Below are 23039 nucleotides of genomic sequence, written 5' to 3'. Positions count from 1 at the left end.
GCAATTAGTGAGGCCACTGGCAAGAAAAGTCCCCATACATTGCAGAACAATCCTCTTTCCTTGTAGTAGCATTCCTCTGCAAGTTTCTGGCAGGCAGCAGGGGCAATGCCAGCTTTCCATCTTGTGATCAGGTATGCAAGGTGTGTGCCACCTTTACTGTGCTCATTTAACTTCATATCCCTTTTAATAGAGTCATAGAAAGTGATGCCGCCATAAACAGTGCCAATAATCTTGACATTGCATTTGAATAGGTTGCCATAAAATAGTTCCTGGTTTATAAGAGCATAGCAGCTTTCTGCAACAAAACTTAGAACTGGAAATTTCTAAACCAGTTCAGGTCTGTGCTCATAAGAAGGTTTAGGAACCACCTACCTATCTGAAGACAAAAGTCCAAGCTGAGCTCATATTTTTTCCGTAACTGACAGAAGAAAATAGTTCTTCATGTCTTGCATTGAGGGTGAGGAAGTGCTCAGAGTCATCTCAAGCAACTTACTTCCAGATAGGCTGAGCAACAGGCTGCTGCAGCCTCTTATGCTTCAAATTAACTTCAACACGTACAGTTTCCTGTAATGTGTAAAATCTATTTTTGACATTTATGTTCCACAATAAAAAGCCAGTACAGGATTCACAAAGAAACATATTTAGAGGCTTTGCAGGGTCTTATGCTGGGACTCAATCATAGCTGTCAACTTTTCCCTTTTCTTCTGAGGAATCCTATTCAGAATAAGGGAATTTTCCTTTTTAAAAAAGGAAACGTTGACAGCTATGGACTCAATACAAGCAGTCTCTCTCAACCTGCTAGACCAGGGCAGATCATGGAGCACCCAAGTTTCAGATGCTGCAGCCTAGCTTATTCTGAACATGCTTCCAACCCCCTTTGAGGGGTTCCCACCTGGACAGAAGACATTCACTCATGTATTAACGCTCCAGCAGTCCCTCTGACTCTGGATTCAGCTCTGGCTCAAGTTTGATTTAAAGTCTTCTCACCTTTACTATTCCTGCCTGCTGGTGGCATTACCAGGGATTCCTTCAACGGAGCAGGATCCAACCTGGATCAAGATTAAGCTACTCTTGCTACAGTCACCGCCACCAAAACCAGCATGCCCAAGCAGAGGCCTGGAGTATCAACTTACCCTTCCTGGAACCTGCTAGGCTCCACAGAAGACCTGCTGTTCAGAACTGAAAGAGAAGCCAGGCTTCATGAGCAGACAGCAAAGGTGAACGAAGGCATCCTGCACGAGGAGCGAGCAGCTCCCACCCTGATCCTACAAGAATCCAATGTACTCTTGTAAAGTGCTCTTTGGAGGGTCTGATCATCACCTTCTGTGCACTTGGCCGGTGAGAGTGGAGTGGCCTGTTAAGGATAACAAGCACCCCTGCTACTCTCCCAAAGGTAGTGGGCCGAAAGGCTATGCCTATCCAGTGTTTGACTTGGAGATGTATGTGAATGCTCTTCTCCAGTATCCTGTGTTGTGCCGAGTCCTGTGGGCTGAGTGAGCACTGTATCAAGATGTCCAGCCACAGGATGCGCTGCAAAGAAGTGCAGGTGACAAAATGGTCCTCATACTAGCTGTTGTTATGATCGTCCTACTTGCATGTGACAGATCGTGAAGCTGAGGCTCCAATACTTTGGGCACCTCATGGGAAGAGAAGGAGAAGACTCCCTGGAAAAGAACCTGATGTTGGGAAAGATCAAGGAGAAGGGGATGACCAAGGGCGAGATGGTTGGACAGTGTTCTCGAAGCTACAAACATGAGTCTGACCAAACTGCGGGAGGCAGTGGAAGACAGGAGTGCCTGGCGTGCTCTGGTCCATGGGGTCACGAAGAGTCAGACACGACTAAACGACTAAACAACAAACAACTTGCATGTAGGACCCTGGCAGAGACACATGCCCAACTGGCATGTTCTTTCCCTCCTGGTCGTTTGTTCGGGAGCTTCAAATGTTTTCTTCAGCCTGAACATCACAGCGACTGATACCAAGAGGCATCAGCACACTCAGGAACCTGCAGAGTATTGGTGGTTCGCGTAACAGACTCAATAGCTCAGCATCCTGGCTAATCTACGTTTATTTACAGATAATACACTCGGAGCATTCTGACTTAGCTCCTTCCTCTTTCACATCAGACAGCAAAGAGAAAGAATAAAGGACAATAGTCCCACTTCACGGAACACAGTAACCCAAACATCCTGTCTCCGTCACTTCCCACTTTGTGGAATGAAAACATACACCGTCATGTGATAGACAACAATCCCATGACTGCAGTCATGGAGCAGGAATCCTAACAGTTGAATGCCAAGGCTTGTCTTCAGTGGCCTGTTTAGTGGTGTGGTACATGCAGGTCGACAAGCACAAGTACCATATTGGATCTGTCTGTCTCCTTCAACAACCAACCAGCCATCTGAAAGCAATGAGTGCTGGGTTTGTGGAGATCAAAACAACCATGTTTCCAGTACAAGTTCCAGCTAATCCATACGTGGAAGATGCCAGGGTGTGTCAGGTCTGAAGTCTTAATCAAGTCCCTTCTTCTACAGAGGCCAGCTCTGCTTCAAGCACTTCTGTTGCTCCTACGGGCATTGGAAACAGTCCATGGAGATCTTTTATCACTACCGCCCACCGATGAACAACCAGAAGAATAGAGACACTATCTAAAGCAGTGGTGGGGGCACCAGGAACTGCTGCAGTTCTTGCAGAAGGAAGTTCTCCTGTTTACCTACCACTAGAAGATGCCTACTGGTGCCACACTCAGGCTGGGGGTGCCCATCTGAAGGACTTAATGGGGAATCTTGCCTTCATGTTTGCACTTAATGGTCTTTATTTGTTTCTGCACAGTGATTTGGGGGGGGTGTTTGGGGGCTGTTCAGACTGGAGGGCCCCTCAAACAATTTTGCAGTTCCCAGATTTTGGTTTCTTCTTGCTGGTGAGAAAATGTGTTGAATGAAGATGCCTTCACCTTGGTTTATTTATCAAGGGCCCATTTTTACCTGCCTTGTAGTACTGATGGCAATAATGCAGGTGTAATTGTGGAGTGTTGTTGTTTTGCAGTTGTCTTATAGTGTGTTTCTATTCATTTAACCCTCTATGGAATGAACTGATTGTTCAGCAAGTGTTCTTCATGTAAACAAAATCAGATTTCACAATTTGCACTCCAGGATTTTTACTAGTTCCTTTTTACACTCTTGCAATAGTTTTTAAGTTGCTTGAGATGAGATAAGAAATTTTTTCTTTCTTTCCAAGCAGCTTTTAACATAATTGTGAATGGTGCTGGGAGCTGTAAAAAAACAAAAAAACCCAAAGTTTCCCAGTTGCAAAAGGCAGAATTTGCAACCCAAGAATAGACTTTTTGGATTTTGAAAATAGATCAGATCTTGGAGCTGCTATAGCTTTTGCACTTTAAAGTTGCACTGAAGAGGGGCTTGATAAATGTTTTTAATCACCAAGTCACAATACTTCATTTTTGGAAAAATAACTGAGCTGGTTTAAAGGGCTGCCCTTTGTTGGGGCAGGTAAAGAATTCTCTAAAGTCCTGTTCTGCGGGGAGAGAGAGAGAGAGAGAGATTCTGAGAGCCTTTAAAGAATCTAGTAAGCCAGCAGCTCAGTCCAAAATAGATTGTACAGGGAGTTGAAGTTCTGATTCTGTTTTATTTTCCTTCTTCTTTTGGAAGCTGTGTGCCAAAGGATTATTGTTCTAAGTTATCCCCCTTCTTCCTACTGAGTTGATGTTGCATATTCCAGCTGTTGTTTATGAAGCAGCAACCTCTTTCCTGTATGACTATGTGCACATGTGGCCCTCTAGTGGACATTTTACAGCTGAAAGGCAAGCATACATCAGTTGTCCAATGAAGTTTGTTTGTTACAACTTTTCAGCAGATAATTCCTAACAGAATAATCTAACGGAAACTTGCTACTTGTAAGCCACTAAAGTAAGTCCCATGGAACTCACTGGTATTACCTCTGAGTAGATGTGAAAAGGATCGTGTTGTTGGTCACAATCAAGGAACGGATCAGGGGAAGTGATGTGTCTATATAAAGTCCATTTTGGATTGGGAAGGAGGCGCAGGGTAGTATTGAACTAGATTTTATTCAGACCAGACCTATTGAAACCAATGGACCTAACATAGCCATGGTCATTAATTTCAATGGGGCTACTCTGAGCATCTTATTTATTGAACACTCCACCCTGTTTTCCTTGCATAATGCTTATGCAGGTTAGATTATATCCAGACTTTTTGAGCATTTGCTCTGATTTGTTTGTAGGGAGGTTCTACAGTAAAGACTGTCCATCCTGCATCCACCCCAATATCCTTGTACAATGCTTAAACGTCTTCTTGTTAGTCATTTGTTTGCTCCACACTTTTCAGTGCGTTTCTCCACGACTTTCCAAGATGCACAAAACTCCTGCTTTTTAAAGTGTATTTGTTGTGGTAGGGTGACAGAGTCCTTTCACAGCAAAAAATATAAAGTTCAGGTATGTGCTGAAAGTCTGGAGGTGAGTTATTTCTTGCTTTGTGATTGCAGCACAACTGTAGATCATGTTGCTCTGTAGCGACCTATTATGTGTGGGTGGTATTTGAAACCAGATTATAATCCCCAGTTTATTTTCATACACTCTGAGAGTCTCAGGGATGGGGGGAGGGAGAAAGATCATACATAAATAGGTTTATTTCCCTTCACACAGTGTAAGCCAGATGTGAGCGACCTTTGGCCCTCCAGCTGTTCCTGAACTACAACTCCCATCTTCCCTGATCATTGGACATGCTTGCTGGGGCTGATGGGAGTTGGATGTCAGCAACATCTGGAGGGCCAGATGTTCACCATGCCTCTCAGATAAATGGTAACTTTCAAATAGGAAATGGCCTCAAAACAGCGAATCTGAAAATCTGTAGTCCTTATGTGCTATAGAGGCAGCAGGCACTACGATACAATACAATACGATAATCTTTATTGTCATTGTTCCATACAGAACAACGAAACTGAAAATCTACATCAGTCATTCAGAAACCAACAAGCCAACTATCCCAGCCTGGTTAGCCCCCTAAAAACTCTGATAGGTAAAGGTAAAGGGACCCCTGACCATTAGGTCCAGTTGTGACTGACTCTGGGGTTGCGGCACTCATCTCGCTTTATTGGCCAAGGGAGCCGGCGTACAGCTTCCAGGTCATGTGGCCAGCATGACTAAGCCACTTCTGGTGAAACCAGAGCAGCGCACGGAAACGCCATTTACCTTCCTGCCGGAGCGGTACCTATTTATCTACTTGCACTTTGAGGCTTTCGAACTGCTAGGTTGGCAGGAGCAGGGACCGAGCAACAGGAGCTCACCCCGTTGTGGGAGGGGGAAAACCCTGATACCCCATAATTAAATATACAGTAATATACTCCCATAAGACTACCTTACACTGGGTTTAAAACCAAAATCGCATTTGAATAGAAACTGTTTCTCAGGCGGCTAGTCCTAGTCTTTATCTTTGTCTATCCAAAATTAAGTATCATGGCATATCTGGCCCATTCTGTCAACGTACCATTTGTTGTCTGCAAAGAGAGAGAGCTGCAGTGGTCTGGATTTGTACATCAAAGGACATGGGAAGGAAGTATAATAGACAGTGTGAAATCTCATTGCACAAGAGCCATCTGGTGGACAAGGAAATAAATTACATGGAAGGCAAGATAAAATGAGTAGAAGCAGCAAGACTGCTAAGGGAGGGCTGGATGAGGAGGCATTTCCACACGTTAAAGCATCTTTGCCCTGTTTTTCAGAAATGCATATCTATTCTACATTAACTTTGAACACACATTCCCATTGTACTGTAGAGATTTAATGGAGTTTCTTCTTCTTCTTTGGTGATCACTCGTAGCCGAGTAAGATTGTCTTCCATAAACACGGTTTTAACAATGAGTCTGTAAGTGACTGTGGAGGCCAATTCTGGATCCACATGTCCTTCCACAGTGGGGACATTGGTTGCCGGGTGGGAGCTGATCACAGTGTGGATTTGCCAAGTGTGCCTTCTCCTAGCACGTTTCTCCCTTGCATCCTGAGTTCGAGTGTCTTCAAAGCCCATGGAAAGCGTAATGTTGGTGGTCAACAAAAGAGGTGGAGTTTAAGGCCTCATGACTACAATCGCTCTCTAGTCACATGCAGCAACTTGTGGTGTTGGATAGGCATTCCCAACTGCACCCCCAAAGACACATCCAGCCAATTCAGTGGAAGGCATCAAAATTTGGGTGCAAATGCACCCCCCAGATGAACATCTGTACTGTGGCTGTGCTTATGGAAGCCATCTTACATACTCAGACTTCCCTCATACTGTGCATGCCCCTAAACTCTGTGTACAAGGCTGCAAATGACATTTGCTAACTGAAAATTTAGTTATGCATGTAACCCCTTGATAAGATGCTTAACTAACACAGCAACATCTTGCCAACCTGTAAAGTGGATGTTCCCTGATTTTCTAGATTTTTGGCTAAGTGCAGATATATGATTCTAAAAAAAATCTTCACCACTTGGCAGGCAACTGATTTACTACCATGGATTTATAAGCAGACACTGGTACATTACCTCCTGATAAACGATAATATTGCTGTGTTAGTACCTAGGAGTGAAAATATTCTCTGAGCGTGAAAGAGGAGAATGAAATGGGCAGACAAGACTAGGTAGGGCTGAAGACAGATCACTCCCCTTCTCTCCCCCCTCCCCAATGGCAGTTTGAAAGAGGGGCACTGCTCAAAGTGTGTATGCCTCCTTTGCAGCATTCCTCTGACTGCTATTATAATTAAGCCAAAGTAAGTGTAATTGAAGTACTGTAATCACAGTATTCTACCCATGCCTCCATTTCCCACTTCCTCTGTTATTTTCCTGTGCCTACTTTAGATTGTAAGCCCCTTGATGTAGGGATCTGTTATACCAGTTCTTTGTAAAGTGCAATGTAGAGAGATGCTACAACAACAACAACAACAACAACAACAACAACAACAACGTGCATGTCCACTTTTGCCTCTGCCAAACCCATTTTGGAGGGTTTTGTATTGTTCCCCAAACCTGCAAAACCTGTTTGACAAGAGGTGAGAACGGAGCAAAAGAAGTATGTTTCAAACCAGTTTCAACTCTCTGAAAAACGGTTGCCCGAGATCCTATATCCTCTCCAGCATTTCCTTTGATGGCTGCTTAAACCTTCCTAGAAAGCCTTACCAGTTCGATTAGACTTTAATGGATATGCCGCCTTTCCAAAGACGAAACAAAAAAATAAAACTGCTGCAGCAGCAATCCCTAAAAGCAAGCACCAGCCCTCTGTCCAACGGCATAGATCAGAGAAGCTTTGAATAACTGACACCTTCCTCCACACCAGAGAGGCTCCACTTTATAAAACAGATCCACCACGGCAAACCCCTGTCAGTTTCCCACCTCACACAGGAGGAGGGCACCCCACCATTAGACTGAATGAGGCATTCACCTCTCTGCTGGCACATTTTTGGATGTTATTAACGGGCAGCAAATTGCCGGTTGATTAATAAAGTTTTTCCTCCACGGCCACCTCCAAGTTCAAGCTGCCTCTGCGCATGATCTAAGAGTTGCACCCAAGTATCCTGGGGTTCACCTCTCCATCGGCATCCTTTAAATAGCTGTACCCCAAGTGACTGCTTCCTCGACTACTTGTGAAGTCCACTGGTTTCTAAGGCTGGTTTCATAAGTATTAGGGAGAAAGTCCCATTGAATTCAGCGGGAGTTACTTATGGATCGCATCGTGCTTGTCCTATATTAACCTAAAGCAGGTCCAGACTCCAGAGCACAACGGCATTGCTACGGGCGAGAAAGCATTACATGGAAAAAAAATACTGGGTGTGGGATGAAGAAGAAGAGGAGGAGGAGGAGGAGGAGGAGGAGTTTTGGATTTGATGGGGGTTTTAACTCCCAAGTACAAAACGTGCTTAGGACTGCAGCCTTATTAATTCCCAGTTTACGATGCAGTTAAAATTTGTATATGAAAAATGTCTTTTCTGCAACTAATCATAGGGGGTCCACCAATGGAGGAGGGGGGAGGTATTTGTTGGCAGCAACCGTCACGCAGCTCCCCACCTCTCCGCTTATAAAGCTCCTCTGGCACCATCCCCTTCCTGACAGGGGATCTTCTGGAGCCAACCCCCCCCTCCCCACAAAAAATAATAATAAATAAAACTGGTCCCAATATGAATGGTAGTGGAGAGGAGTCCACCGCTGCTCTGTTCTGGCTGGTTTCTGCTGTCCGCCCAGCGGAGTCATCAGAGGGTTAAGCTGTCAGCTCTATAATGTTAAACAGGTGTCAAAAGGCGCCTCCATATATCTGCAGATTGAAATCAAATTCTTTGCCGTATAAAAAGATAAATTACCCAGGCGATTCCCGCCTCGTCCCACTCATCAGGCCAGCGCCAGACGGCGAGCAATTTTTTTTTTAATGTGCTAACGACCTAATCAAGCAATCAAGTCGGAGAAGATTGCGGAGTGACCCCCGAGCATCCATCTGCCAGCGAGCCCCCCCCCCATCCTCCATTCATTTCCATTCCGCCGGGGGCAGAGTCTGCTTTCCCTGGAAAGGGAAAGGGGAGGGAGGCAAGGGAAAGAGAGAAAAGAAGAGCTATTGGGGAGGGGGGGGAGAGTAAAAAAAAAAAAAGAGAGAGAGAGATTCCTAAACAAATTAACACCCAATTTTCCAGCCTAATTAGTTAAATGAGAAAAAGCTGGTGGCGTGAGGGCGCGCGGGGCTGTGTCACTGCAGGGAGGGGGCGCCTGCGCCGTGGAGAAGCGAGCGGGAACTTCACCGCCACGGCATTAATTAGCGCGGGTCAATGGCGCCGATCCCCGGGGAGCAGCCGCTTTAATTTCCCGTGATATTTCAGTGCCTGAGGCCCATCGATTCAAACTGAAATTAACTTATTTTTCAATCAGGCCCGGGCTGCCCCTGGGGCTGACTCTTCCTTTGCCTCCTCCTGAATAGACCGCGAGCAATTTTTCATCTCGAAGCTGATGCTTCTCTCTCTCTCTGTGGCGGGAAAGGAGGGGAAGAGAAGAGGAATGAGAAATGGGAGAGGCGAGCAAGCAAGCAAGCGCTAATAGATTTCTGCCACCAGCCTCACGGGTCACGCCGCGGCGAGGAGACACTCTCGGCTGCCAATTTCGGGCCTGCTTGTGCGCCTCGGACTGGGAATTCAAGGCGGGCTACGCCCATTAGTCTCTCTATAGCGCGCTCCGGCTTAGACAAGACGTACTAAAGGCCAAAGGAGGCCCTCTCTCTCTCTCTCTCTCTCTCTCTCTCTCTCTCTCTCTCCAGTGGTGCCCCTTAAATAATGAAAACCCCAGGCACGACAGTGAAAAGCCAATATCACAGAAAGAGAATAATGGGGAATCAATTACAGCCCTGCTCCGGAGCCATCAGGCACTGGTTTCTGCCACTGCCGAGAAAAAGTGAAAGCGCAGGCCCAGCCAGAAGGAGAAAAAGGGTTGAGATGTGCTGCCTCACCCAATCTCTGCCTGGGCCTGGGGTGATGTTTGGGAGTGGGTGGGTGTTTGGGGGGGGGCATTGGAATGAATGCTAACTGACCCCAGGACCGTAGCGTCAAGTGATCACTATAATTTACGAGGCAGTAAAGGTAAGGGGACCATTAGGTCCAGTCGTGGCCGACTCTGGGGTTGCGGCGCTCATCTCGCTTTATTGGCCGAGGGAGCCGGCGTACAGCTTCCAGGTCATGTGGCCAGCATGACTAAGCCGCTTCTGAGGAACCAGAGCAGCGCACGGAAACGCTGTTTACCTTCGGGCCGGAGCAGTACCTATTTATCTACTTGCACTTTGACGTGCTTTTGAACTGCTAGGTTGGCAGGAGCAGGGACCAAGCAACGGGAGCTCACCCCGTCGTGGGGATTCGAACCGCCAACCTTCTGATCAGCAAGTCCTAGGCTCTGTGGTTTAACCCACAGTGCCACCCGTGTCCCTTACTAGGCAGTAGTTAGTGGCAAAGACAGTGCCATCAGGCAATGTCACAGCATGGGCGCCTATGAGTTGAACTGAAGGGTATCGTGGGAAGCAGCGGGTAGAAGTATCTCTGGGCCCGTTCTCTCTAATTTGGGGAGCAGTTCTGAGACTTTGTATGAGGTTGAGGATGACCCATGGAGTACAGCAAACGGGGGTTCCTAGGGAGAACACATATCCCTGTGTGCAGGGTCACAGAGGTGCGTTGTGATCATCTGCCTGGGCAGTCCAGTGTTTGTTGTAGCAGGCACATTGACCTCCCCACTCAAACGATGTCCCCTTGTGCCACTTTTACTTTCTTCCATTCCCTTCTATCGCAGAAAATATGTGATTATGTTCAACGACACAGTGGAAGTAAGGAGCCTTGCCCCTACCTCTTAACATTGGGTTTGTGAAATGGCTCTGGGAAGACGTTGGTCTGGTGCCCAGAGATAAAACCACTCCTCTTCTGGTCCTGCTGTTTGGTTTATCATTATGCCCAAATCCAGGTCTGTGGTTTTGCTCCCTCCAAAAAAAACAACAAGCTGTAACTAAGGTTTGTTCTTAATTTACTGCTCATGGTTTGTCTCTGGAAGGCAACCACAAGACCTGGTTCATAAGTAATGCTAAGTCAAACTATGATTTAGCATTCAGGTAGTGCGCAGCAGCAGCATGGCCAGGTGGCGGGGAACAAAGTGGCCCCAATTTTCACTCCATGCAATTGCACATTCATGTGTTCATACTTTGCTTCCTGTGTGCAAACTGGGCTATTTTGTGTGTGCGCATGCATGCTCTGGGCTGGGGAAAGGGGAACATGCCCCCTTCTTGTTCTGCTGGTTACATCCATTAATAGCCAAATGGGCACAAACCTACATGGTGTACAACCACATGAGGCTATCAGTGGCCAATAGTAAAGATGTCTATATACAGTGCTACCTCGGGTTACATACACTTCAGGTTACATATGCTTCAGCTTACAGACTCCACTAACCCAGAAATGGTGCTTCAAGTTAAGAACTTTGCTTCAGGATGAGAACAGAAATCGTGCTCCGGTGGCGTGGCGGCAGCAGGAGGCCCCATTAGCTAAAGTGGTGCTTCAGGTTAAGAACAGTTTCAGGTTAAGAACAGACCTCCAGAACGAATTAAGTACATAACCAGAGGTACCACTGTATTACCTCTAGGATCAGAGATGCCATGCCTCTGAATACTAGTAATGTATTTCACAGTGAGTAGGAAGAGAATACTATCCTCAGGTCCTGCTTATAGACTTCTCAAGAGGCATCAGGTTGGCCACTGTAGGAAGCAGGATACTACATGGGCCTTTGTTGGTTTGATCCAGCAGGGTTAATCTTATGGTGAGGACAGAGGGGGATTTAGGGGAGTGCGACCAGTTCGCCTGCACTGGCTGCTGAGCCAAGAGGGTGCCGCGACAATGACAAACAACAGAAGGTGAGAGGCAGGGGTATATGCCAAATTTTGGCATTGCTCAAGGGTGAAATCTACACACATACAAAAAAAAGTTGTGAAAATGCTTTTATTATATATATTTGTTGTTGTTGTTGTTTAGTTGTTTAGTCGTGTCCGACTCTTCGTGACCCCATGGACGAGAGCACACCAGGCTCTCTATTATATATATATTTGCCATTAGTGTCACATTTGTATAATAACGCACTTAAAACGTCATATCTGCTGCTGTATAGCTGAATCCAAGGTGCTGCTTTAAAGCCCAAAGTCTGCCACTGAAGAAGACTCCTCTTCCTGGCACATGTTCCTGATGTGAGAATAGTTAGTTAGTTGTACCAATAGGAAAGTTGTCCTCATCATGGCCCAGTTTAGGCCTGACATTTTATACTAGCCGGATTAGCTGATCTTGAGGGTCGGGGTGACAGGCCTAGCAGGCAAAAGGTGCCTGTTACTGCCAGAGCAACAGCAGGTTAAAGGAGTTTTACCCACACGCACCACCTCTGTCCTTGCAATGCCAGCAGCAGCTCAGCTGATTTGTGTCTTGGCTTAACTTTGGCATGTTTGTTGCAACTCCTTCACTCTTACTTTGTTTCCATTGGTTGCAATGGGGGCATCTGCAATACAAGACAGCAAGTAGTGAGTGGAGAGTCAGGAGAGAATACAGGAGGGGCAGGTCTGAGGAAGCAGACAGGCCTCTAGTTATTCATGCAAGTCTGCCAATCTCTTGGTCATGCTTAAATGTGTAATTAAGACACAGGGCTTTTATATGTAATAACTCAGGTTTCCTAACATTGTATAAGGTTGCTCTTAGCTTGGTCTCTGATTTTTTGAGTGGCACAGTTATACTGTGTTTATCCGTGTATAAGATGACCCCCGTGTATAAGACAATCCCCTATTTTGGACAAAAGAAGCAGCTGCGAAAAACATAGTCTTATACACAGAAAAATATGGTACTCGGGCTGCTTCCATACTAGGTGTGTTTTTTTTGTAAGGGTAAAATTGCCTCACCTTGTTCACTCAAATTTTACAACTTGGATGTGTCTCTGTGATGTTGTCCACAATTTGTAAACCTCCTGCATTTCCCCCAGAGCATCTTCCATTTGTTTTATTATTGCAGACAATCTGTGTGCAGAAGAGCAATGCATTCTCCAAAGATATAGATACCATTAGTGTTGCTCTTCCATCTTTTCCTTTTTCTAAGATGGAAGAGTAGCGTTAATTGCCTGCTTGGTGTGGGAAGGTAAAACCCTATCATAGCTCAGCATACCTTTGTGGTGGACACAATTTTATAAAACAGTTAACATTTTAATTGGTCTTTTAATTACCCCTACATCACTTTTCTAGTGGATTGTTCAAAACAGTACTAAAATATTTGCAAAGTACTGCGTAAATGAAACAGCACTATTATGATAATGTACAAAAGAAAAAGGCTTTATGGCCACTGGCATTTTAGCAACGTGTTTTCCTCCCTAATTAATTTTTTCCATTGTATACTCCTGATTCGAAATAAACATTATGGTTTTGTGGTATTTAATGGGTAGTTCTAAAAAACAACAACCTCACACTTAAAAGAATGGTGTCCAAACTTTTTTCAAAGAGGGCCAGATTTGATGAAGTGAAGGGCTGTGAGGGACGACTGAAGGGACAACCAAAGTTGTTGACCTGAAAACGATAAAACTTTTTTAACCTAAAAATTCTCCTCTTTGCAGGTTTGGTTTCAGAACCGAAGGGCCAAATGGCGGAAGAGGGAGAAATGCTGGGGCAGAAGCAGCGTAATGGCAGAATATGGGCTGTATGGTGCAATGGTACGTCACTCCATCCCACTGCCAGAATCCATCCTCAAATCGGCCAAGGATGGCATAATGGAATCCTGCGCTCCTTGGCTGTTGGGTAAGAGATTAACCTTGGGAATGGACCTATTTTGTCTAGCATTTCTGGTAGGGTCCTGTCAGTGATGAAGGCAATAAAGCAGTTGGACCAGGGAAGTGTATAGGTAAACAGAGAGATTACTGTTACAAGTATCAAGTTTGTCTAATACAGAGATGGAGGACTTGTTGCCCGCCAGATGTTGCTGGACTGCAGCTCTTATAATTCCTGACCATGGGCCATGCTGGCTGGAGCTGATGAGAGTTAAGAGTCGAACAACATCTGGAAACCACAAGTTCCCCAACCTCTTGGCTAAAATTTGGTCATCTAGGGATTTGATCCCCAGGGTCTAAGGTATGATTACCAATAGTGCATTATTTCCAAGGGGAAATTACGCTATTATACTTTATGGACTTCAAACCCCTTATTCTTAGGCCTGGTGCTTATGCCGCACTCCAACAGCTATTTTGTGGTTTCTCCTTGTCCATGCTGTGGTGTATCAGGAGTTTTCATGCCTCTCCCAGATGTTCATGCTGGCTGCTGGCTGAGGATGTAGACTTTTGATAATGGTTGTGGTTCCTTAAACAAAGCCCCCACAACTTTATTGTGGCATGAGTCTTCATATGCAAGAGTCTGTTCTATCAGATGCATAAAGAGGAAGCATAGTGGGCAGTTGCCTATAGCAGATCATACAATAATAAATAGAGCAAAGGGGTTGTATATATGAAGATATTAAGAGCTCTGCTGGAACAGACCAAAAACGCTTCTAGTCTAAAAATTCTGTCCTCTAGTTGTTGCTTCTAGGAAGTTTGCAAACAGGCCTTGAAGTAAATAGCCCTTCTCGCTGCCTAGTTTATGATATTCAGAGATAAAATGCATTTGAAGATGTCCTTGATATTTGTCTAATATGTTTTGGAAACTATCTAAACTAGTAGCCCTCACAGTGGGTTTAGCAAATTTCCTCTTGCACTCCTGTTCCTTGCTTGGCTCTTCTCTTCTGCTTTTTCAAACTAATGCTACAAATAAAGTTAACTTATGGTTTCTTACAAATATGCTGCTTCGTACTTCTGGCTACTATGTGAAACCCAGAGTGGAAAGAGAGGGGGGGTGTGTGGAAAGGGCTGCAAAGGATGTGTGAGAAGAAATCAGTAGCGTACTTCTCAGCCCTGTAGGCGATAGCATAACCAGAGTCCCCCCACCAGGGCCTTCTTCACATACAGAGTTATTGCGAGAAGCACATTGCCACCAGTTTATCTCTGTTAGCGGAGAATTACCCAGTCCAATAGAGTTAGGTGGCCCTGTATCTCTGGGTTCTTCCTCGCCCACCCGCTAGGCTGGAGTGGACAGCTCCTGCCACTTTGATATCCTAGAATGTGTCTTCTGTATTAACAGCATTTTGTGCATTTCTCAATAAGTGCAACTTCCCTTCCCAACTCTACTGCTGTCCCTGCTTGTGGACAACTCGTCCCAAACAGGATGCCCCATCCCATTGAAAATGCACAGACTTGGCATTATGGTTACGACTCAGGTGTAGTCATGCCTCATTGCAGCACTGGCCCCAGTTTCTTCCCTAGTTTTGGCCTGTCTCTGCCAGAGAACTGGCCTGAGGTCCCCCTCATGCAGGGCCCAGAGCGTTGAGCTCTCTGTGTGACTGCTGTTTGAAGCAAGGCTTTCTGCTTTTCCTTAATTCTGGCCTCTCTTTATCTTTACTGTTTTCAGTTCAAGATGGCTTTCCCATGCCCAGGCGCTTTTCTAAACCCGAATACCAACAATTCTTTTTAGGGATGCACAAAAAATCTCTGGAAGCAGCGGCTGAGGCAGGAAGGAAGCCAGAGGTGGAACGCCAGGCTCTGCCCAAGCTTGACAAGAGTGACAAGGAAGAAAGGGGCCCTGACTCCAAAACCACCATTTCCCAGGAGGAACTGAGAGAGAACAGCATTGCTGCCCTCAGGGCCAAAGCTCAGGAGCACAGCACCAAAGTCCTGGGGACCATCCCTGGAGAACCTCCTACGTCAGTCAGGAAGCCAGAGAAAGAGGAAGAGGCAGCCACAGCAGAGGATGAACGGCAAATGGAAAAGTCAGATTTATCACAAGAGGAAGATAAGCTGGTTTAGAAGGAAGGGGATCATAGGAATCAGCCATCCCTTCTAAGATTGACTCCTCTAGGAGCTACAACCTCCTCTCAGACTAACAGGGCCCCTTCTGTAGCCCCTACACACATGGAGGTAGGCCCCACTTGGTCTCTGTACATTCCAGGAAGCCACGGCTAAGGCCACGTTCCGTCAGGTGTGTCTATAGAGACTGGTTTCCCTCGGGAGCATATTGCCCCAGCAGTCCCTGTCCTCAGGAGCACTCTCGCTCTACGTCCCCACATTTCAAGGAAAAGGGAGGTGGGAATCATGTACCGTCTTAGTCGGAGAGGTAAATCAAGCTAGGATTTTTTTCCTCAACACCAGCCATTAAACCAACGTTGGGTCTTTTCCCGCTTTCCCCCTTATTCAATCTCTGTTGTCCCATTCTCATCCTCATCTTAAAAAGAAGCCTTTCTGTCATTTCACCGTATACCACAGGCAGTCTCTTTCTCCTTGTCTCAGTCAGGTTGTTAGCTTTTTCAGAAGAAGAATTACCTTTTCTTTATATATGTTAATGTATACATGTATTGAACTGCCCATTGCTTAGCATTGAGGCCAAGTTTTGTTTTTTAAAAAAAGAAAGCCAGCCACTCTTTTCTCCAAAAGTCAGGCCGAATTTAAAACTGGCCAGGTGGCAACCCTACCTCAGATCAAGTCTCTTTCTCACTGCGGTATCAACATGGTTGTTGATTAAAGAGGCCCAGGCACCCTTCCAGTGCAATGTGAATTTTCCGTGGAGAATATACACCCCTGTTGTGACTTGTTTATGGCACCCAGACTGCTACATTCCAGAATCCTGACCTCCTCTCCTCAGGTGGCTATGCCGTTTTCCGTTTTAGCCCAGATTGTTCAAGGAAAATTCTGTTAAAACTATTACCTATGGCATTGAGTTGATTCTTACAGTCGTTTGACTCTTCCATAAAAGTCTTTCCTAAAGGAGGCCTCATTTGTTCTGAAATGGAAAAGGAGCAATTAATTACTGAAAAGAGAAGTATACTATGGTTGCTCGGGTATTTTATATTGTCTGAGGTGGAAGCCTTGCCTCCTCGTTCCAATTTGGGATGTAAGATCTGATAGGGTTAGGTGATCGTGAGAAAAATGCACTCTGAATACACTCATGTCACAACATATTCTAGGAGTTACATGTAGCATTTAATATCAGCCAGGGCTTTGCCCTTGTGAACCTTGGCTCAGTTTAAGTCAGGGCTGGAGTCTAAACAGTTGGTTCATGTTTCTCCAATAGAAGTCAATAATAAATGGAGAATCACAGCCATCCTACCAGTAGCCAAATTGATAGGGGAGGGACATTACCGGTAAGTTTTTCACCTGCGTTTTAGAATACTAAGAGTCCGAGAGATGTGCTTAGGTCAGCGCTTGGCTCTCAGATGAAAGTGAGAACTGACTTTATTGGTGATCGTTCATTCATACTTGCACATCGTTGCTTGATGCTGCAGTCATCAAATGATGTGTGAAATAGCCTATCTGAGGCAGACTGCTTGGGTGCACTTCCCCAGTTCTACTCATGTGCAGCGAAAATATTAGCTGAACAATTTGTCCGATGTAAGTAGCATGAAATAAAGCACTAATGGACATCTTGGTGTCCCCAAAAAAGAAAATTCACATATCCCGTTACCTTCATAGGCAATTGACTCAGACACTGAGATGAAGTCATGTACACAATGCCATAAGAAATTGCCTCAATTCCATGACAACATTGCTCTCCTATCCTTTTTTCTGTGAAGGCCCCTGGACAGCAAGTGTCACGTTCCCTTTCCCTGTCCTTGTTTCCAGCAAGAGCTGTTTTTACCTGAAGTTGTTTTGGTTATGATTGATCTTTCCTCCCTACATAACCCCATTCTGCCTATGTCCCAGTTCTTTGGCGTCTTAGATTATAGCACTCAGTATGTAAATAATGTATATATGGTGAGAAAAGTTGGTATTTGAGGTGTTTAAGATACAAAGTTGTAACAACTAGTCATTTGAAACCTGTGATTTTTTTGTGCCATTTTCTGTAAAGATATAAATCAGAATAAAACACAACTAAAGATGAGCAAAACTAATGTTGTTGTGCACATGTCCTGAGGGGTCTGCGGGTGGCACTGTGGTCTACACCACTGAGCCTCTTGGGCTTGCCGATTGGAAGGTTGGCAGTTCAAATCCCCACGATGGAGTGAGCTCCCATTGCTCTGTCCCAGCTTCTGCCAACCTAGCAGTTTGAAAGCACGCCGGTGCAAGTAGATAAATAGGTACCACTATGGCAGGATAGTAAATGGCATTTCCATGTGCTGTGGCACTCATCACAGTGTCTTGTTGCACCAAAAGTGGTTTAGTCATGCTGGCCACATGACCCGAAACGCTGGCTCCCTCAGCCTGAAACCGGAGATGAACGCCGCAACTCCAGGGTTGCCTTTGACTGGACTTAACCATCCAGGGGTCCTTTACCTTAACCTTTTACCTTAAGGGGTCTGCATGTAAAATGGATGTCCAAACTCTATTGGCAAACATACACAATTGCAAACTGTTTAGAGACTAGATATTCTGATGCGGGGCTGCTTGCAAACATGGCAGGGAAAACTGGAAAGACAAGCAGAGAAATATAATAAATATAAAAACACAAAGGTATTTTGTGCCAGAACCCCATAGTTGTTGTTGTTTAGTCGTTTAGTCCTGTCCGACTCTTCGTGACCTCATGGACCAGAGCACGCCAGGCACTCCTGTCTTCCACTGCCTCCTGCAGTTTGGTCAAACTCATAGTTACCCTTCACATTTACTTCATGTACATATTTTGTGCTACTGAGTGACCTCCTTTCATTAGTATCAACAATGTGGAAGACATAAACAATATTCATATAGCTCTGTAGTAAACTAAGCATAATAGGCTACGGACCATTGTTAGTTCTATTCCTTGTGGGCTGTGACAGTGGAGATACAGAGAATTAACAAAGACCAAACAACTGAACACAATTATTTGAAGTATCCTTTGCCTAGTGATGTATTGGGACAAGTACTCAGACTACGGAGAGCTATGAATCCTGCCTAACTTGGGTATACCTCCTCCTAAAAATATTGTTATGCCCTGTACTAGAACCACAATAAATCAAGAAGCAGCATTACATGACTCAGTTTCCTTGGAATGAAAGAGTTGGTAAGCACTGAAAATATATGAGATCTTACATGTTATTTACAAATATATGAAGCAGGGTATATTAGGAACAACTAGATCCCTAAACCAGGCAGCATAACTACTAATCCTGCATCCGATCTCCAAGGATCAACTGTACCCAAGGATTCTTTCTGTTCAGACAACTGCAACTAAAAATCACAGCAACTTATGTTTACACTTAAACTGCTGAACTGATAGCTTTTTCTGGTCTCAGACTGCACTCAACAGGTAGACTGCCCATTATGTTGCCCATGACCCCGTAGGGGAGGAAGTGGGGGCTATACATTCAATAAATAAATAAAATATTATAAATGCAACCCCGAGACAAAGGCTAAGGGGACAGATTGCTTCTTCACTTGACATCCCACCGGAGTATTCTCACTCCAATGCTTAGCACCTTGAACATTCGGAAGTGGTCAAATACATTATCTCAGTAATCCTCGTAACATCTCTCTAATCTGGGTCTGAATGATTATTTTCCTATTGCAAAGGAAAAGGACCAAGGGCTGGAAAGAGGGTAGCTTAATAAAGGCATCTTTTTGAGTGATTAATTGAAGAAACAAAATCTGAGCAACAGACTTTCCGGTTCCTGAACTACTCCATTCTAACCCCTCCATCTTTCGTCTCCTTATTTTAACTTATGTGCATATAACAGTCAAACATATATGCAAACAGATTAACATTATAATTATAAATCAAAGATTGGTTAGAAGTGCAAATTCAGGTAAGTAAGAGCCAAATAAAGTACAAGAAAGAATGAAGACAGCACCAATTAACCTTCTGCTCTTCACTATTGATCTGAACTGCATGTCTGACCTGGCATCAAGTGTTCTTTTTAACGTCTCCTGCCTTGCATTTATTTAGAAGAATATTCACCTTCTTTTTATAAGATTTATATATCAAAATGGACCAGGTTCGCCTTGCGCCTTCATGATACACCTTAAGTGCCAGGCAAAAATGTTCCTCTTTAACCAGGCCTCTGGCTGACTGACATCCAACGCCCTTTGAAAATGTGTTGGGGAGGGGGATTTATTGGGCTGGTTTTGTTTTTATTATGTATTTTGTGGTTTTATATTGTGGTTTTATGTTGTAAACGCCCTCAGACCTGTGGTTATAAGGTGGTATACACATTTAATAAGTGATAAAAATATCAAAGCTGCTAGCCACAATATCATTTTTTACCATATACTGCAGCATGAGGCTATGTTTTACCTCCACTGTCAGAGGCAGTATGACAGGAGGCTGCCTCAGAGAGGCTCATGGCAGCACCAGGCCAGCTTCTCCTCTTGGAATGTAAACCCCAAACCAAAAAAGCTTCCTTTCATGTGTCCACCAGAGGGCAACACTTTCTCTTGCATGAGTTCGCAAAGGGTTTCCAACCAAACGCTGCGATGGATGGCATGAAAAAAGGGTTGTTTATGTGGGAAAGTTGGAATTGCCTGCTTTGTTGTAGCCACTTGAGGTAACTTTTAGCAGAACAGAATTTTTGTTGTTGTTGTTGTTGTTGTTGTTGTTGTTGTTGTTGTTGTTGTTGTTGTTGTTATTGCATTGCTCTTAATCTAAAGATCACAGGGAGGTTTACATAATCACACACACACACACACACACTCCCAGTTTAAAAGGTAATAAATTGTTTAATTAGCCAAAGGTCTGGGAGAAGAGGAATGTTTTTGCCAGTTGAGCATCCCGGGGGGCCACTACAGAAAAGGCCTGTTCTCTTGTTGCTGCCCTCTGGACCTCTTGTGAACGAGGCACATGAAGAAGGGCCTCTGGTGATAATTGCAGAGTGCAGGTTGGTTCATATGGAGAGAGGCAACCCTTGAGGTATTGAGATATTGTGGTCCTGAGCTGTTTAAGGCTTTATAGGTCAAAGCCAGCACTTTAAATGGGGCCTGGTAACTAATTGGCAGCCAGTGCGATCAGGCCAAGATGGGAGTTATATACTTAAACTGTCTTGCGCAGGTGAGTAACCCAGCTGCTGGATTTGGAGCAGTTGAAGTTTTTCTGAAATATTTCCAGAGGTAGCTCCAAGTATAACATGCTGGGCCGCCAGCTGAAGCTGATGGAAGGCATTCCATGCCACTGAGGCCACCTGAGCCTCAAGAAACACCACAAGACCCACAAATTTTCCCCAGCTGAATACCCACTCCTTCAGAGGGAATTTAACCCCATCAAAAACAGGTAACCTGTCCATCCAGTCTAGGGAAACACCCACTAACAGTGCCTCAATCTTATCTGGGTTGAGCTTCAGTTTATTGACTCTCCTCCAGTCCATTACCAAGGCATGACAACGATCCAGCATATCCGCAGCCACACCTGCAGATGTAAAGGAAAAGCAGAGCTGCGTGTCATCAGCAAACTGCTGACAATGAACTCCCAAACTCTGGATGACCCCATTCAGGGGTTTCATGTAGATGTTAAACAGCATGCGGGATAAAATTGAACCCCAAGGACAGTGGCACCCTGTGTGATGCCAAAATCTCGTGCCCCACAAAGAAATGTTTAACGGAAGTAATTTCTCTTGTCCCTCAAGTCCTGTGAAGAACCTGCTTTCCAAACCTCAGTTTCTTGCATCGAGATTAAAGGTATGAACGCCCTTTTTACATCTACTAAGGACTGGCCCGCCTATGAGGCAAAGTGAGGCAACTGCCTCAGGTGGCAGGATCCATAGGGGCAGCAGATCCTGAAGTAAATCTTTATTCCCACCCCCTTGTTCCTGATGTCGATCTTCAGTCGCTCCTTCTTCCCTGGTGGGGTGCTCTTTTGTGGTTCACAACAGGTGCCAAAATGCACCTGCTAGATGTAAAATGTTATCCAGTGTTTATTCATTTGTCCTTGATTTGTCCTGGTGCAAGAAGGGGCTGAAACGTTGCAGAGCATATGTGACTGGTACAGTAGCAGAGAGAAACTGGTTTAGCTGGTTTGGCACTTGCAGAAAAAATTAAAGCTGTGGAAAAAAAGAAACTGCCTAAGGCCATCTGGGAACTGGCAGCAGATGCTGGAGTTGGGATGTGACTGCAAGGCACCTTGTCTTACGCTTGAAACTACTAAGTTTACATCCTTATAAGGCTGAGAATGTTGAAAACCATAATGTAAACTTATTACCTTGTTTTTGTTTTTAAAAATAGCATTAAATTAAGCACAGAGGGATTGGAATAGAAAGTGAAGAGTCAGGGCTTCCAGAGCAAAAACACAAAAATTCAATAAGATAAGAAAATTTATTATGGTTAAAGACCAGCTCACATAACATAACACAATAAAAACAGCGTTCATAAAGATAAAATATGCAGTCGGAGCAGATTGCAGCAATAGCTCATGAGTTAAAATTGAGATATATCCATACACCCGTACAACTGAGGTTTGGGCTACCATAAAAAATTGACCCTGAGGCGCCCCAAAGGGCGACTTCAGCATTTCCCTAGTAAGCTATTTTATTCTAGAGGATGATCTGTGCCTACAAATCTGGGCGCAGAATCTGGCTACCAGCCAGGTCGTCTTGTGATCTTTGCCTAAGAGGAAAGAAGTTTAGACTTGTCTGAAAGATCGGCGAGCCTCTTCAGCAAAGGATCAGTGGTGACTCTATGAATCTCAACATAAAAAGGACATCTAAAAATATATATGTTCGGGGCTTCCTATTTCCCCTAATGGGCAGGCACAAAGTCTCTGTGTGTACAGGACTCTTCCATAGGAGCCTTCCAGAACCGGTGAGGGCAAGGCCAAGCTTCTAGCATGAGTAAAAGCCCTTCTTGTGTTTCTGGGTGTGAGGAAATAGAGATATGTTGCTAGAGCGGCTACGTATCTCCCCTTTTCTATGATTTTATAATCGGGGACCCCTGTACAGTCCTGTTGTCTCTCTATGTCCATGATTCTTTGCCTAACCACAGATCTAGCTTGGCCCAGGCCCATAGTTATGAGGGTTTGGGGAGCAAAAAAATTCAATAAAAATAATGTGATTAAAAATAAATGCAATAATGGTAAGATAAGGTTAAAATAAATTAAGATAATTAAATGACAGAAAACAGTGAAAGATGGAAAGGATTTGCTGAAATAATTAATAACTAGAACACAAAAAGGGAGGTGTGTGGAGGTCGATGAAACAAGTTAATGAAAGATAAAGATATGGAAATATTGGATGTGTTTTTAATTGTTTTTGCTCTTGTTTTTGTTTTGATGTATTGTGTCTTTTGTTTCTTTTTATATGTACTGTAATGTATTGATTTGTATTGTTTACTTTTTCTCTTTCTTTTTTACTTCTTTCTGTAATTCTTAAACTTTTAATAAATATTATTTAAAAAATAAATATGCAATACATCAGTGTACAGCACAATCCTATATGTGACCATTCAAAAGAAAGCACAATTGAATTCAGTGGGACTTATTCGTCCTGGAGCAGAGAAGACTGCAACAGAAATAATTGAAAGAACAGAAAGAGATGGTCTCTGT

General features: G+C 44.4%; 1 protein-coding gene across 1 annotated transcript in view; it reads left to right on the top strand.

Annotated features, from left to right (window-relative positions):
• VSX2 (visual system homeobox 2) overlaps positions 1 to 17489 on the top strand; it is a gene marked incomplete at its 5' end in the record, with an annotated part of 31856 nt that extends 14367 nt beyond the window's left edge. Inside the window, 2 exons of the mRNA XM_083509346.1 lie at positions 13145 to 13325; positions 15021 to 17489. Coding sequence (XP_083365472.1) covers positions 13145 to 13325; positions 15021 to 15415 — 576 coding nt within the window. The 3' untranslated portion in view covers positions 15416 to 17489. The remainder of the gene's footprint in view (positions 1 to 13144; positions 13326 to 15020) is intronic.
• Positions 17490 to 23039: the final 5550 nt, after the last annotated feature.

Source organism: Podarcis liolepis (assembly GCF_965112155.1).
Source record: "Podarcis liolepis genome assembly, chromosome: 1".
NCBI lineage: Eukaryota > Metazoa > Chordata > Lepidosauria > Squamata > Lacertidae > Podarcis > Podarcis liolepis.
Note: the sequence above shows the minus strand (reverse complement) of the source record. Positions and strands in the feature narration are given on the sequence as shown.